General features: G+C 46.8%; 1 protein-coding gene across 1 annotated transcript in view; it reads left to right on the top strand.

Moving 5' to 3' along the window:
* Positions 1-3,057: 3,057 nt before the first annotated feature.
* The window catches only part of lamc1 (laminin, gamma 1), a 38,197-nt gene continuing 24,361 nt past the window's right edge, over positions 3,058-16,893 (top strand). Inside the window, exons 1-3 of the mRNA XM_077556267.1 lie at positions 3,058-3,753; positions 10,326-10,630; positions 15,522-15,652. Coding sequence (XP_077412393.1) covers positions 3,288-3,753; positions 10,326-10,630; positions 15,522-15,652 — 902 coding nt within the window. The 5' untranslated portion in view covers positions 3,058-3,287. The remainder of the gene's footprint in view (positions 3,754-10,325; positions 10,631-15,521; positions 15,653-16,893) is intronic.

The following is a 16,893-nucleotide window of genomic DNA, read 5'->3' as shown; positions in this document are numbered from 1 at the left end:
ATATTCAGAGTTTGCAAGAATTGTTTTTTTAGCGATAGTAAGGGCTACAAGTGTAGATTGAAATTGTTTATGTAATAAGTCAGTTGTTGTTGGGTCACCTAGCAAACACAAGTTTGGAGATAAAGGTATCCTACAGTCCAAAATAGCGCAAAGTTTTTCTAAGACTTTAGTCCACAAATACATAACCGGAGTACATAACCATAAAGCATGAACATAAGTGTCTGTAGTGTTTTGTAAGCATTGGAGACAAATGTCGGAGTCTGAGAGTCCCATTTTCTTCATCATATATTGAGTAATGTATGTTCTGTGAATCATTTTATATTGGATAAGTTGTAAATTTGTGTGTTTTGTCATTTGAAATGCCTTTTCACAAACTTGAATCCAAAAGTCAGATTCCGAAGTCTGTGTCCCATTTCGAGATGGGTAAAGACATTTTATCCGTATATGAAAGTAGCTTATATATTTTTGAAAGTTTTTTTGTTGTTGTCGGAGAAAGCTTGTTAATATCTTGAGCTAAAACCGGCGGTTGGAGCGTACCCCGAAGTGTTGGAATTTTTTTCTTTATCATATTTTTAACTTGTAGATAATGTAAAAAAAAATCCGTTTGTGATTTTGTATTTTTGGAGCAAGGATGTATATGATATAAACATATTATCTGAGAAGAGATGGTGGAGATGTGTAATTCCTTTCTGCTCCCACACAGCTAAATGAAATGAAAAGTCGGGGTTATGCCATAGGGGAGAAAGTCCACAGGGCTCCACTTGGGCTTTTGTCAATTCTAGTGCCTTCCACCAGGCAGTCACGGTGGCGGAAATCATTGGGTTTTTAAAACAATTATGACGCTTAATCGATGTTGTAATAAAGAGTAAATGTGGAAGTCTGAGGTTATTACAATCCTTCTGTTCTAGTTCCAGCCAACAGTTCGTGTCTCTGTTGGGTTGTGCCCATAGAACGATATATTGTAGCTGCTTAGCTATATAGTCGTACATAAAATTTGGTGCCTCTAGACCACCTTTGGATTTGCTTTTCTGAAGAGTAGATAGACTAATCTTTGCTTTTTTTTTATTCCAGTAAAATTTTGTTACGGCTGAGTCCAACAACTGGAACCATTTAGCCGTCGGTTTAAATGGAATCATTGAGAAAAAATAGTTTATTTTAGGTAAAACTTTCATTTTAATGGTGGCTATTCATCCTATTAGAGAAATAGGAAGATTATTCCAGCGCTCCAAGTCACTATAAATGTTATCCAGAAGTGGAGAAAAGTTTAAATGAATTAAATCAGTTCATTTAGGTGAGATTTTTATGCCTAAGTATTTAAAATTACCTCTAGGAAATGAGTAGTGTGGGTCCTGGCTTGCAGGGTTCCATGAATTTTCTGTAATAGGTAGAAGTGTTGATTTTGTCCAGTTAATAGAATAATCTGATAACTGTGAGAATTTAGTTATTAAATTAAATACTTCCCCTAGCGAAGTAGCCGGCTTTTCTAAATAAAGTAAGATGTCATCGGCATATAGATGAATTTTATGTTCTGTTACCCCAGAGTGAATTCCTTGAATCCTTCTTTCCCGGCGTATGGCTAATGCAAGTGGCTCAATAAATATTGCAAATAATAAAGGGGATCGTGGGCATCCCTGTCTTGTGCCTCTCTGTAAAGTAAAGCTCTGAGATATAATCCCATTAGTAGCAACTGTAGCTTTAGGAGACTCATATAATACTGATACCAAGTGGATAAATGATTTCCCAAAGCCAAATTTATTTAAAACAGCAAAGAGGAAGGACCAGTTAACTTTGTCGAAAGCTTTTTCTGCATCCAACGATATAATAACTGCTTTCTTATCATGCCACTGTGACATGCTAATAAGGTTAAAGAGTCTCCTAATATTATTAGTAGAGTGACGATCTTTAATAAAGCCTGTTTGGTCGCTATGAATAATTGTCAAGATTACTGTTTCTAGTCTAGATGTGAAAGCCTTAGTGATCATTTTAATATCAGTGTTAATTAGTGAAATCGGACGGTAACTTGATGGAAGGGTGGGGTCTTTTTCTGGCTTTAATAAAAGTTTAATTGCTGCTGTATTCATGTGTGGACGTATGTAACCCTTAGTTTTAATTTCTGTTACTACTCTTAAGAATAGCGGAGCAAGCATTAACCAGAAGTGCTTAAAAAATATAGCCGGATAACCATCCGGGCCAGGTGCTTTGCCATTAGGCATACGATCTAGAGCACTGTACAACTCGTTTATAGTAAGTGGCGCATCTAACATGTCTTTATATTCAGTAGTTAACTGAGGCACATTTAAGCTACTGAGGAATGCCTCAATATGCTCAGGGTTAGGCTTGTTAGTTTCTGAGTATAGGTTACGATAATAGTTATAAAAAATGTAATTAATTTCTTCTGGTGATTGTGTGCATTCACCAGTTGTCCCTTTGATAGCCGTTATAAGAGACTTTTCCCGATTGCGTTGAAGTTGGTTTGCAAGAAATTTACCTGATTTGTTATTATATTCAAAGTTGTTATATCTCAATTGTTGTATTATAAATTCTGTCTTTTTAGTTAGCATATTGTCTAACTGTATTTTTGTATTTTGTAAGTCAGTCCATATTTGGTTATTTGGGTTTATTAGCAAATAACTTTACTGTTGCCATGTTTGCTTTGTGAATTGCAAAAAAAAGTATATATATATAAAAATAAAAAAAAGTAGACGTAAATTCACGAAATAAAAAAACAAATCAATCATACAATGACGGCAGGTGACTTTTTTTGTACTTGCTGAGAGCATATATTTGACTGCGGTTGAGAACCAGCACCCAAAAAGTGACGCATCCGAGAAGAAATCTTGTTTTGGGTCAGTGAAGTCAAGCGCGACAACTTTATTAGCTGCGCATGTTGACAAACGTCAGCTCAGCAGCTTCGAACCGTTTGTGGGGAAAGCGTCTTGTCGTGGGACGAGAGTTGAAGACTTGGTGGCTTTAATGGCCGAAAGGCGAAAGGAAAGGAGTGGGCGTGAAAGGCTTTTGTAGTCCCTGCGGGTTCAAAGTTTGCGGAGGACGACTGCACTTTTTTGGTCACGGAAGTGGGGCCCGGAGAGTCCTGCGCATGCGCGCGACGAGCCTGCCTGCCCGCTCGCCCGCTTCCAGGGAGTAGTCGCTTTTTTCTCGCACTCCACCAAGCGCCCAACTCGGCCGGAACTCGCCGCAACAAGTTTTGGGATTCGCCCGCAGCTCGCTCCCGACTCGCCCGCAACTTGGTCCGTCGGCCCGGTTCCGCTCACTTCGGTCCAGCGCGAATGCCGTCGCGCTCTCGGCGGAGGAGCGAGAGGAGCGCCGACATGGCGGCCGCTTCCCGGCGGATGTCTTCCTTGGCGGCGGTCGCGCTGACGGCCGCCCTGACGCTCGGCTTGGACTTGTTCGGCGTCGGCGTCGGCGTCGGCGTCGGCGCCGCCACCGACGAGTGCGCGGACGAGCGGGGGCGCGCGCAACGATGCATGCCGGAGTTCGTCAACGCCGCCTTCAACGTGACGGTGGTGGCCACCGACACGTGCGGAAGCCCCCCCGAGGAGTACTGCGTCCAGACGGGGGCCACCGGGGTCACCAAATCCTGCCACATCTGCGACGCGCGCGACCCCCGCAACCAGCACGACGCCGCCGACCTCACCGACTACAACAACCAGCAGGACACCACCTGGTGGCAGAGCCGGACGATGCTGGCGGGGGTGCAGTACCCCACCGCCATCAACCTCACGCTGCACCTCGGTAAGACCCCCGAGCACCCGCGCGCGACCACCAAAACACGGCAACCAGATTGGCCGCGTTTGCCTCATGCGGTCCATGCCGCGATATTCTTTTCGAGGCGGTATTAAGACGGAGGCAAAGCAATTCATGTCACGCTTGCTAAATGACGACATACTTTGAAACGGACTCTTGCAAGCTTCCCCAACCGTGACGACGTCATTCCACAATCTGTCAATCACTCAAACGTGACCAAAGTGCACATTGGAAGTAGAACGCAATCGCATCTGCGGCTGCAACACGACACGGAAACAAGCAAACTGCATTGAAAAATACAAATCATAAAACGAGGTGACGTGACGTCATTTTCCACGAGCAACAACGCTTTTCTTTCATCTGTCTTCATATTCATCAATGAAATTGGACGACAGCGCATGTGGGCCCATTTAGCCTCAAAATAGATCACGGCTTCATTTCCAAACAATTTGAGTGGGGGACGTCGTTTGGACCGATCCGTAGCGTCCTGTGCGAAAACGTCCACAGGTTTTTGTGGGAGACTTTTTTTTGGACCTCTACGGACAGCGATTTTGTCAGTTTTGTCCTCTTGATGAAAAAATGTGCACATTTTTCAGCAGCCAAAGCGGGCCTCCCACCGCTGCCGGATCAAATCCGAGAGGTCGCAAACTGGCATCGGCCGCTGTCACCAGTACTCGAAAGTATTGGCCCAATACCGATACTCGCGCGCTTGTCCATTTTGCAAACATTCCCGCCAGCGTCTCCGCCGTAAAGTAGCCTCGCATTTTGGCTGACCTTTGACCCCGAGCGCCGCTCATCCCATGTTATTTACGTGGGCGTTCTCGTCTTTCGGGGCGTTTAAAAAAAGACGTCTATTTGCGCGGGGCGGCCGGCGCCGCATTCCCGAGGCCTGCGCTCACGTCGCTGGCGAGGAGGCGCACGTCCAGGTGTTGCCGTGGCGACGCGGCGCTCGGCCGCTTTATTGCTTTACTTCCTGCCGGCTGACGAGAGCGGCCAGCTGAGGCTCCCAGTGTGGGAAAAATGTTTGGTCTGGCCGGCGAACCAGCAGCTGTCGACCCTTTGGACTCCTCCTCCGCTCCCCTTTGGGCGTGGGAACGTGATGTGGAGCATCTGGAAGCTCAGCTGAGCCGCGCCAATTCACGGAAGCGGCTCACCTCTTCTTTCCTCCTGCTGGGATTTGCGCTTCCCGAGACATTTGCGCTTCCCGAGACGCCGCCGTCGTCTTTGTTTTGCGCGCGCGACACTTCCTGCTCATCTCTTTGCGCCTTTGAAGTGCAACGACCTCCGCCACCTTCTCCTGCGCTAATGACACGATGCACATCAACTGGTCCCGACGGCGCCAACGCGGCGGGCAGCAACTTGTTGCAGCTTGTTGAAGACGAGCATGATGCGAATATACACGAGAGCGTAGAACTGCTTCGTGAATGGAAATTCAAGGACCATTTCCACGATTACAAAATGGGCACAATCGTACAAAAACCACGATTCATACGATGGCTGCCTCAGAGATTGTCGTCGTCAAGCTGACGGCGGTATGCGAGGCGGTAGACGGGGCGAAACCCAGTTTCAAAATAAACCTTACATTGTAGCGCTTTTATTTTGAAGCTGTTGCCGGAAGTGCTCGTCCGTTCAGAGTTTGTGAACAACGGCAATCGAAAGAAACGTCCCAAAGTGTTGCGACAGATGTCAGTAACACAACTTGGTCCTGAAGTCAGGTTGGAGCTGCAGGTACGAGCGCTAAGACGTCATTATGCTGACATTGTATTGTACGGCGCCTCTTGCCAGCGTTTAGCGGCGACTGCTAGCTAACAGCGAGCTACCAGCAGCAGCAAGCTAGCCGCGCTAGCTAGCGGCGGTAAAGAGCAACAGCCGTCTTTTCAAAGGCGTGTCCAGCCCGTAGACCGCCGGGGTGGGCTTAACCGCGCCCCTCGAGACCATTAGCGCTTCACAAAATGGATTGCCGGACTCGTTAGCCGATCCCAATGATCACGAACCGGGCTTACTCAAATGTGCTATTGATTTAGCCGATTGCGGCTCTGACCTCATTTTAGTTCCGTTGACCAAAATCCATGGCAGAGATTTGGCCAAAATCTCGACGTTTCAGACGGAAATAGTTTGCCGACAAGCAGTTTAAGTAAAAAGTATCGTTGATGATCTTGTAATGAAAAGCAGTTGGTTTGTAATTGTGTCATTAACAAACAAGCAACTGTTTTTGTCAGTGTGTTTTATGCTTTTTAATTTGCCGCGAAACGACGTCCACAAACGATTTCCAATTTTCACTTCCAATTTCCACTTGACGCCTTCCCGGGAATATATCGTTTTATTTCCACATTACTTGCAGACATTGAACTTTCGTACGTACGACTTCTCATCAGCGAGCTCATCGTCCGAAACTGCTCAGTGGCGCACTTGGCAAAATGCATTTCCCGGTAACCAGGCGGTTGCGGGTTCAAATCCCAACCCCTCCAACTGTACATCCAAGGGATTACATGCTAACCAACCGACTATCATAGTTGCACTTTTCTATCTAAATGAATGGAGGGTATTGCATGCCTAGGTGGCGCTATTGAGTGATTTTTTTCTTTTTTCCATTGGATATCATTCGTTGCACTTTTCCATCTAAACGAATGGAGGCTACTTTCAGAAAACACTTTTCCGTATCAATTTCAACTTGTTTCAAAAATTCACGCCTCCCGGGTTCGAGTCTTCTTTTTATTCGTTTATCTTTCAACTACAATGAATACGTCACTTCATTTTCCACATCAATTTTCTTTCAATTGACTTGTTGAGCTTTCAGCGTTCCCAACAACAATTGAACTTTTATCCACTTAATTCTACTCGCGTTCAACTTTAGTAGATTCATTAAAAACAAAAAAAGCAATAAAGAGTGCAACATAGAGTCATTAAAACTTTCAGGAAGTTGTCTGTGCCGCTTCCTGTCTCCATCACGTGCCACCTGCTCATTTTGGAATGTGTGCGTGTGTGCGTGTGTGTCTCAAGTTGCTTTCCCAGCTCATTTGCATATTTTGACTGCCGATTCCCTCAGTTATTTGAGGAATGTGGCGGCATTGGGCTGACTTCCTGTCTTACGGGAGGAAGGGGCATTGTGGGAATTTTTGGACAGAAGCAGCTGGTGGGATCGGGTTGGGTGGGATCGGGGGGGTCTTCACCCCATTGGGAGGAAGAACATTGATGTTTTGCATGTCACCTGGTCACTTGCAAGCTGTGACATCACAGGTGGGCGTGTCTTCAAGGTCAACATCCAAACACGTTGATCTCCATGACACAAATACTTGAACGGGTGGGGGAGGGAGCGGGCTGAGGTGGAGTGGGGGCGGGGTCATGATAAAGGGGTGCTGGCGTCCCACTGGGATCTACAACGAGGTCACTGATGTTTGTTCCTGAATTCTGTGTGTAATGACACCTTGGGGGGAGGGGCTTCTTTGGTGGTCTCTTTAATTAGCACGCTGATGTTTACACGCACACACGGGGGGTTATCACCCGCAGTCGCCCGTCACATGACTTTTGAATCCCGTTTCAAGCAACCGGAGATTTGCTCTGAGAGTCGACGAAGGTCCGATCGTGCATGTCGCGTATGTTTGTGTTGAGTGCGTGTCTCAAATGTTGAAGAAAGATGGCTGCCACAAAGAATGCGGTGGGCGGGGCGAGGGCCGTCGTGCGCGACCTTTGCCGTGTGTGCGTTTGTGTGCGACATCCACGTTGTGCGATGTCACGATAGGTCGCAAACAAATGTCCACTGTCGACGAGGAGGAGGCCGCGCATGGCCGGGCTGACCTTTGACCCGCCCACGCGGACGCGCAAAAGCGTTCTTTGATTTGTTTGGAATGCGGTGAGGTCATCGAGACGGTTTGCGCCCCCCGCCCACTCCCCCCCTCCTCCTCCCGCTCTCCCTGGAAGTGCTTCCCAGGAATGCTTATGGGAACGTTCCCGACTGGAAATCGTCACGTGATCGGCCCGGCAGCGCCAAATCCTGTGAAGAAATCAGCACAAATTGGCCTTCAAAAAACACCCCTTTTCTCCCTGCACTTGTGTGTGTCGCACACCCTCCGATTTGCCGCTTTCTTTTATTATCAGAGCGAATCACGCGTGTTTTGAAATCCACGACGTGTACACGATTGTCAAATTTCAAAATGCGATTTGCCGAAGACTGAAGTTTATTTTGAATGCCGTCAAACTGAGCCTACTTTTGTAGACTTTTGAGAAATGTCGCTTCTCCATTTTTTCATGATGATTATTATTGTTATTAAAAGCAGGGAAATCAAATACTTTGTGTCGTCGAGTCTTGTAATTTGCTGATTGTGTTGTGAAATGACGTCATCTTTCCTGATTTGCAGTTGATCCGTTTTGGTTGTAAATGAATGAAAGCTTTTATCAGAACGACAATTTGCGTTGCCGGCAAAATGCCAGCTTTTCTTTTTCCCTGCCTCACTTTTTCCATCCTGTCGTCGCCTCCATCTTGTGTTGGCGTCTCACAAGGAAACGTTCTTGTCGGGGCTCGTCTTGTTCGTGGTGGCTGCTTGCCCCCCCCCCCCTTTTCCCCCCTGGGGGGGCTCGGGTGGGCGTCTGCTGCCGGTTGGAGGCCGTCGATAGCTTTTCGACTCTCTGGAAAAATACAAATAAAGACAAATACTTTAAAAAGGAATCCAAACATTTTTATTAGCATGAAAAACAGAATGCTGATAAATAATCAATCAAATACAAGATATTGAAAAAAAGACCTTTTCACTTAAGTAAATGCAAATTTAAAAAAAACTAAATCAAAAAATGGTGTCAAACTGCATTATAAAACTTACAACTTGCAAATATCTGACTTTTCAAAAAATCGAAAATGAGCAATAGCAACCAAACTGCAACGAACAAAAATTGCCACAATGGAAACATTTTTGGTCGTGTGAGATAAAAACAACAACAATCGGAATCATATTTTGTAAGTAAACATACCGATGAAGATGAGACATTTTCCCCCCCAAACTTGTTCATTCAATAGACGTATTGCGCCATCTTATGATCTGGGATCGGTGATCGGAAATGTTTTTTTTTTTTTTTTTACTGTCTGATCGGTGATGGTGATTGGTTGTAAAAATGCTCTTTGCTGTTGCCAGCCGTACATTTTGCCAACACCGCTGTGGGGCGCGCACGACGTCACACTAACACACGTGCGCAGGCATGTGTCCTTTGCTTCAAAGCGATTGCCGGAAGAAAATCCGCCCTCTTCTCTTTTATTTGCACTCCATTGTAAGGCCCCAACTGAGACCCCCTTAGAGCGACCCCCCCACCCCTCCCCCTCCCCCTCCCACTCAATCACATTGTTTACACAGCACATTCTTCACGCACGCACGCACGCACAGGCCTGCTCACACTTGTCAGGTATGCGTGTGCGTACGCGTCCTTCAGTGTGTCTTTGTCACAAGATGGACGCTCGTGTGAGAAGCCGGCGTCCAAACGTGACCCGCACGCTCGCTTGCATTTGCTGACGTCACGTGCTGGCGGCCGGTGATGTCACGCTTTGGCATCGGCTGATGATGTCACATTTACGGTGGTTGCGTTTGATGTCACGTTTGCGTTTGCTTGGGTTACGCCAACAAGGGACTTTGCGAGACCGGTCGACATGTGCTTTGTGGACCCAGATGGCAAATCCGGGTCCACAAATTCAAATCCCTGCCACAGTTTGGCTTTAGCCCCTGATACTAGCTAGCTAGCCAGCTAGCTAGCTCCCGAGCAGGTAAACGAGCACCGCGGGAGCTAGATACGAAGTTAGCTAGCTAGCATCTGAAAGTAAAAACCCTGCCACGGTTTGGCTTTAGCCCCAGATGCTAGCTAGCGAGAACTAGCTAGCGAGCTCCCATGGTGCTCGTTTACCTTCTAGCAGGTAGACAAGCACCATGGGTGCTAACTAGGGAGCTAGCTAGCTGGCACCTGGGGCTAAAGTCAAACTGTGGGAGCTAGCTAGCTAGCTAGTTAGCATCAGGGTTTAAAGCCAAACTGTGGCAGGGATTTGACTTTCTGGACCTGGATTTGCCACCTCCGCTTGTGCCGTTGGACCGTGTCCCTTTTGGGAGTCCTGTAGGTTTAGGTAAGGAGTTTTTGGGAGTACAAGACACAAGGGCTGTTGGGTCCCTGTGCGACCCATGTCAGAGTTTGGTCCGCATTGCCGTCAGTAAGTGGGATTGGTTCCCAGGGAGGGTTAGACACGGCCAAGGCTGCCCTTCCTCACCGATTTTGTTCCTTTATTGACAGGATCGTTTGAGTTCTTATTTGTTTGTGAACGATGTTTTGAATTTGAGTTTGTCTTTGAGTGACTCAATCACCTTTTGTGGGCTTTTGGCCTCATTTGAACGCCATAGAAAATGCCGCGCTTGTTTTTCATTCACATTTTGGTTGTAAAATGACATTTAGCCGGCTTGCGTACGACGGCGTGTTAAAAAAAGCTCCCAAATGTGCCACTTCCAACAACATCCTGTGAATGTGTGACGAGCACGCTTCCGTTGGACGAGGTCACGCCATGTTTGACGAGGAGGTGCGTGTGCGTGTCCCCGCAGGCAAGGCCTTCGACATCACGTACGTGCGCCTCAAGTTCCACACCAGCCGCCCCGAGAGCTTCGCCATCTACAAGCGCGGCAGCCGTGACGGCGCCTGGACGCCGTACATGTACTACAGCGGCTCGTGCCACAAGACGTACGGCAAGGCCAACCGCGGCTTCATCCGCACCGGCGAGGACGAGCGCCGGGCGCTCTGCACCGACGACTTCAGCGACATCTCGCCGCTCACCGGCGGCAACGTGGCCTTCTCCACGCTGGAGGGCCGACCCAGCGCCTACAACTTTGACCGCAGTCCCGTCCTCCAGGTGCGTGTGCCGCCGCCGGCCTTCCTCGTTTGACCCCCGCCGCCATCTTATTTTGGGCGCGCGGCTGTCGGTCATATGACCTGTCCGCTCCCTCCGGGCAGGGGCGGGTAAACGTTGAAGAGCGCATGCGCGAGCGCTTCCTAACACACACGCGCACGCACACACTTGACATGTGACTGACTTATGATTTAATGTCCCGTCAAGTTATTTTGGACAGCAGTGACGTGGCTGCCGTTTGCGGGGGGCGGGGCTTTACACCTGCTCAGCCCCCCCGCTGTGCCGGCGGCGTCAACGCTTTGCTGCGCTCAATAGTGACGCGTTTGATAGGCGCTATTTGAGGCCTCGGACCCGCCGGCCTGGCGCTGACGTCCAGCCGTCAATCAGCGCGCTCGCAAGGCCGCTGCACTTTGGGACACCGCTAGCCCGTTAGCACCTGCTGGTGACAACAGGAAGTACAGTCAGCTGGAGGAAAACAGACGTATTTTTCCTTTGAACAAAAGTTGGATGGTTTTGACCAAAATGTTTGTCGGATCGCGCACGTTCTTACGGAGCTCGCGATGAGGCAGATCCGCTTTTTTACTCTTGTTGAACCATCGTCAACATGCAAGACACCTTTACATTTTTTAATCTTATCATCATAATAATAATAATAATGTGTGTTTGACAAGGTTTTTTTTAGTTCACGATAAAACTAAAATTCAAAAAGCAATTTCGGAAATAAAAATGAAAATGCTTTTAAAAAAAACGAAAACTTTATAAAACAAACAAAATAAACACTCTAATTATTCATTTAAAATATAAAATAAAATACATCAATTCAATTAAATAATTAATACATGAATGAATAAATATTAATTATATGATAATTATAATAATATTATTAATTTAAAAAAAAGGTTATTGATTCATTTTACCACGGTGTTTATTAAATATTGTAAACAAGTAATACACATTAAAATAAAAAAAAATAAAAAAAGGAAAACTAATACTGAAACTAACTAAAACTAAACCAAATCTAAGCTTCTTTTTTTTAACAACTAAAACTAATAAAAACTAACAACCACCCTGAAAACGAATGAAAACTAACCACATTTAAGTATCTCAAAACCAAATAAAAACAAACTAAAATGACAATTCCAAAAGTATAATAACCCTGGTGTTTGCCAATAATATATAATAATGTGTCTTATTGTACATTTGCAATCAAAACAGTTTATATCCCCCACTTGCCCCCCAAAAAGCTCACATTTTTCATTGTGTTCTCTGGCAGCAAAATGGTGTCACGGCTAGTGTTGTTCCGATATCGTTTTTTTGGGGCCAGCGATATTGAATCCGATACCCACTTTTGCCTTGTACGATACCATCTAGTTGTTGTGTGTTTTTTCCTCAACATGAAAAAGCTGCCCTGTCATTGGTCCCGAGCACTGAAGGGCCAATAGGATGTCTTGGCTCGGCACGCAGTGAGTGTCGTGCACAAGCAAGACACCGCATGCTGCATTCAAAGTCCTAGATTAGCGTTGGAAATAATGCTTTTTATAGTTAACTAAAACTCCATTCCAAAAAAATATTTTGTTCACCAAATACAATAAAAATGAAAATTCTTTTTAAAAAACGAACTAACTGAAGGTACATTTGATGTTTCCAAAAGTAATTATAGCGAAAGTTTTTTTTCCTTTTAGTCTTTGGTCATTCATTTCAAGCATGAGCATTTGGGGATGATTTTAAATGTCAAGTATATTCATTTGGATATTAAGCAGAATAAAGACGTATTGACACGGAAGTGATGTCATCGAGCAGCAGCCAATAGGAAAGCACCTTCAGGTGACGTCGCTCAGTCCAAACGCAACGCTCGCTGTTACTTTTTCCATTCGACCGCAATGTTTATTAAATGTTGCGCACAAGTCAGGCAGTTTTTTTTTTTTTTTTTACAAAAAGCAAAAATAATGCTGAAAATAACTCCATTTAAAAAACAAAACTCAAAAGGAAATGAAAACAAAACGAAAATTCTCAAACTCTAATCCCCTTGGTGGGTTTGGGCGCGTTACTTGTTCGCTGATGCCGATACCGCCGCCTTCAATCGGAACATCGCTGCGGGCCGACGGCTCGGGCGAGCCACTTGGATTTGTCCAGCACATTTCGTACCCGAGGCAGCAGTCAAGCAAAAGAGACAAGACCGAGAAAAAAAAAAAACAGGCGTCAGATTCCCAGTGAAGGACGCTTCCAGAAGACGGCGTGATTGATGGCGCAGCTGCAGGGTTGGGGGGGGGGGGGGGGGTTGGGGGGGGTCGTTTGGGGCTTGGTTGTGGGGGCTTTCCTCCGAGGAAGCTTGAGAGCACAACACCAGCGCCGACAGCCGCCTCCCTGACACGGCCGCTTCCTGCCAGACGGAAGCTCTCGTTGGCCCCCCGTTGGGGCCCCCGTTGCCCCCCCCCGACCGTGCAGCGCTTAATGATTGACGCGTGGGCGTGACGGCGCCGTGACAAAGGCCGGCGTGTTTGCTGCAGGAAGTCAAGCGGAAGAAGAAAAGCGTGCAAACACCTGCTCAAACAAAAGCTCCCGGCTAACAACGGCCTTCAAATGTTTTGGGGCCCGCGAGAATTTTTATTATTATTATTTTTGTCTCGTCTCCTTAAAAGTGCAACGGGACTGGACAGGACTTTGAAAGTTGCCGCTTTGTCAGGAAACAAGTCGCAATGTTAGAAGAACTTTTTTGGGGTGAATGAACATCAAATCACTGCGACTTCTCAAATCCCCGTCCGTCCGTCCGTCCGTCCGTCCGTCCGTCCGCCCGTCCACTTTGGGCCGCACAATATTAGAAAATGCACAAACATTGCAACATCTTTAGCAGATGAAAATGTGAGAAGCGTCTCCGGCTGCTCGACATTCAACAAGGAAACGGCGAGCCAATCTGCCACAACACGATTCATTGCGGCGTCCATTGGTCTGTTTTCAGAGCAGAAAGAAAGTCCTTGCATGTGGACTGTATTGCGCAATCACGTCGACCCGCGTGACCTTCTGTGCTCCCGTTGGACAAAAATGACGCTGACTGAACGCATAACCAAACCCGAAAATAGAAGAAGACGTGAAATTCCCACGTGTTTCATGACTTTACTACCGGGCAATATTACAGATTGTTTTTTTTTTCCAACACAGCCCTGGTTGATCTCTTATACTCTGCTGCCACCTGCTGGCTGTTTTTTTTGTAATTACAACCATTTCTTCAACCGTTCTTTGCAGTTGAAGGCTGCATCAAAACCTTCTGTATGCTCTTGCATAAAAAAACAAGCAAACGTAAAACGTTTAAATACGTCTTTGGGACAACATTTCAAATGGAGCAAATGAGTTAAAAATCAAATGATTGTCAGTTGCAGCCCAAATTGTAATGTCACGCTTGAAATTCTTCAAAAGGTGGAAAAGAAGTCTTTGTTCTTGAAAAGCACAACTTGAGTGATTTGTGCGATTCCGTCTTAGCGTGTGCTCGCTAGCTGCCAACGTGAGCGCTTGTTTGTCACGTCCTCCTCGCCAACGTTGGCGTCCCGTCCTGCGGCCAGACGCGGATTGCATATCTCGGAGCAGCTGCTGCGCCGCAAAACAAAGTTTTGCCTCCCCCGAGAGCCGCGATAAGCTTCCCGCCGATAGCGAGCGCGAGGAATGCTAACGCCACATTTTTCTGGACGGCTCGTGACGACGTCCAAGGCCGAGCAGATGTTTTGTTGGCCGCCAGATGTCTTTCCCAGCGCAGACGTTGCCAAGGCGCGCCGACGCCAACAACACATCTTGTCGTCTTGTTGCGAGCGCTCGGACGCCGTGTTCGGACGCCGTGTTCGCACGCCGTGTTCGCACGCCGTGTTCGGACGCCGTGTTCGCACGCCGTGTTCGCACGCCGTGTTCGCACGCCGTGTTCGCACGCCGTGTTCGGACGCCGCTTGGGCTCACACGGGGGGGCCGCTTTGAGGGTTAGGGTTAATGTTAGGGTTAGGAGTATATATACTAATTGTCATTGTACAAGGAAATTGAAAGTAAACAAGAAGGATTGAAAACACACACACAAGCATTCACTTCACGTTCGCATTCGTTATTTTGTTTACACGCTGTGACTTTTTGCTGACAAATTAGAGTAAAGGTTAAAGGTTAAAGTAGCACTGATTGTCACGCATGGCCATCTAAAGGGTGTGAAATTGTTTTTCTGCGTTTGCGGCATCCACTGAAGGAGCAAGCGGTGAGCAGCAGCAGGCGGTGCGGGGGGGGGGCTTGCGCTCACTCGGGGATCATCTGCGACAAAAAGAATATTACAGCATCCAATACGTGCACGTATCATTTTTGATATATTTTTTTCTCTTTTTTGGGGGTGAATTTTTATACTTTGTTTTTAGACTTTTCTGACATCTTTGGCAATTTTATGGACACGTGCTGGTCATTTTTGGTCTCATTCCCTTTTTGGGACATTTTATGGCTATCATTTTTTTTGCCTCAATTTGCTGGCAATTTTCATGGTCATTTTCACTTTCCACTTTGACGATCACCAGAGGGAGGATCGAACCCACAACCTCACCAATGGGAAACGGCCACTCTACCACCGAGCCACGCCACCACACTGCTTCCTTTTTGGACATTTTATGGTCATTATTTAAAACGTCTTCATCTCGCATTTGTCTCTGTTTCTGACAACTTAAAAATGGACTCTTTATCTTTTTTTCAAATCTAAATCATGAATTGATTTAAAGAATGTTATCTAAAAAACTAAAACAAAAATATGAATTTGAGTGGTCCTCGACACACAGGAAGTGCAACTTTCCAAACAGGAAGTGCTCTTTTGCACTTGTTTGTTGTTTAGCTGTCAAAATGTGTTTGTTGAGAGGCGGAGTCTTGACTGCGTTGTGTCCCGCGGCAGGACTGGGTGACGGCCACCGACATCCGCGTGACCTTGAACCGCCTCAACACTTTTGGCGACGAAGTCTTCAACGACCCCAAAGTGCTCAAGTCGTACTACTACGCCATCTCCGACTTCGCCGTGGGCGGAAGGTAAGCGAGCCGCCGCTTTCTGGGAATGTTTGCTTATTTGCGATGGCGCCGTCGGGCTGCGCCAACCAAGCCCTCGACTTCCCTTCCTCCGGAGTGGGAGGGGCCACGGCATTTTCTGCATTCTGAACGTCAGAGGCAGAACTCCAAACGTTGAGACTTTGCAGATCGCCCGCCCTGGCGAGTCATTGATTGGAATGTCGGAAGGTAACGACGTGTTAACGACGTGTTTGGTATTTGTAACGCGATGACGGATTTGTGGGGACCAAACGAAGCCTCCGCCCACTTTTCCTTCCTCAACGCGTCTGCCAGCAGCAAACAGTAAAAGCAACAAAGAACACAACAAAGACTTCCGTCCAACATGTTTGTCTTTTTGTCCCTGCCAGTCTCAGCTTGTCCTCGCCTTCCGCCTCCGTTTGGTCTTCATCTCCTCCCTTTTTGTCGTCTGCTCTTCGTATACGAAAACGTGTCCAAAGGCAGCTTTTCTTCCGCAATGCTCGACTTGGACAAGCCGACCATTAGGAACGATGCTCGCGCTCGCGGGAACGCAGACTTCCATTTTGCTGTTTTTGCTATCCAAGGTCCCAACGTCCGTGAGACGGGACAGATCGTGGACACTTTCGGGACGCAATATTTGGCTGCCGTTTATCAAGTCAAGCAGTTCCGACATAAGAAAGTATATAAAATAAAAATATAAAAAGTATGGCTGGCATCCAAACCTTCTAAGTCACAATTTGGCAAAGTGTTGAAAATGATTTTCTCTCTTAACGGTCGGAAAAAACGTGTGATTTTCGGGCTCTCCTGTTGGAGGTCCGAGGTTTTGGACCCACGCCAGCGATTTGATATGGAAAAGCATCAAGAAATGAGGAATGAATTGTATTTTGTCAAATGCTTGCGTTTTCGAAGCGTGCCTCGACCGCACTTGTCATCATTTAGTGTCGTTAGAAGGAAGAAGTCCGCCTTTTTTCTGGCTTCTGGTTCATTTCTCAGTCAACATTTCTGGACTATTAGCTGCTACTTGCATTGGAACCTGCGGCTAATAATAGCGAGGTGCGGCTTACCCATCAGACCACAAGGGGGCGCACTTTAAAGGAAGACGTGAGAATGGAAGAAACATTTGAAATGACGGGAAAATGAATGCACGGACGTCCTAGAAAGAAGGTGACACGGGCAGCGGCGTCGGTGGATTTCTGGTGGTCCGATCACATCTATGGAACGATGACGATGATGATGATGATGATAGC

The sequence above is a fragment of the Vanacampus margaritifer genome, chromosome 2, assembly GCF_051991255.1.
Source record: "Vanacampus margaritifer isolate UIUO_Vmar chromosome 2, RoL_Vmar_1.0, whole genome shotgun sequence".
Classification (NCBI taxonomy): domain Eukaryota; kingdom Metazoa; phylum Chordata; class Actinopteri; order Syngnathiformes; family Syngnathidae; genus Vanacampus; species Vanacampus margaritifer.
Note: the sequence above shows the minus strand (reverse complement) of the source record. Positions and strands in the feature narration are given on the sequence as shown.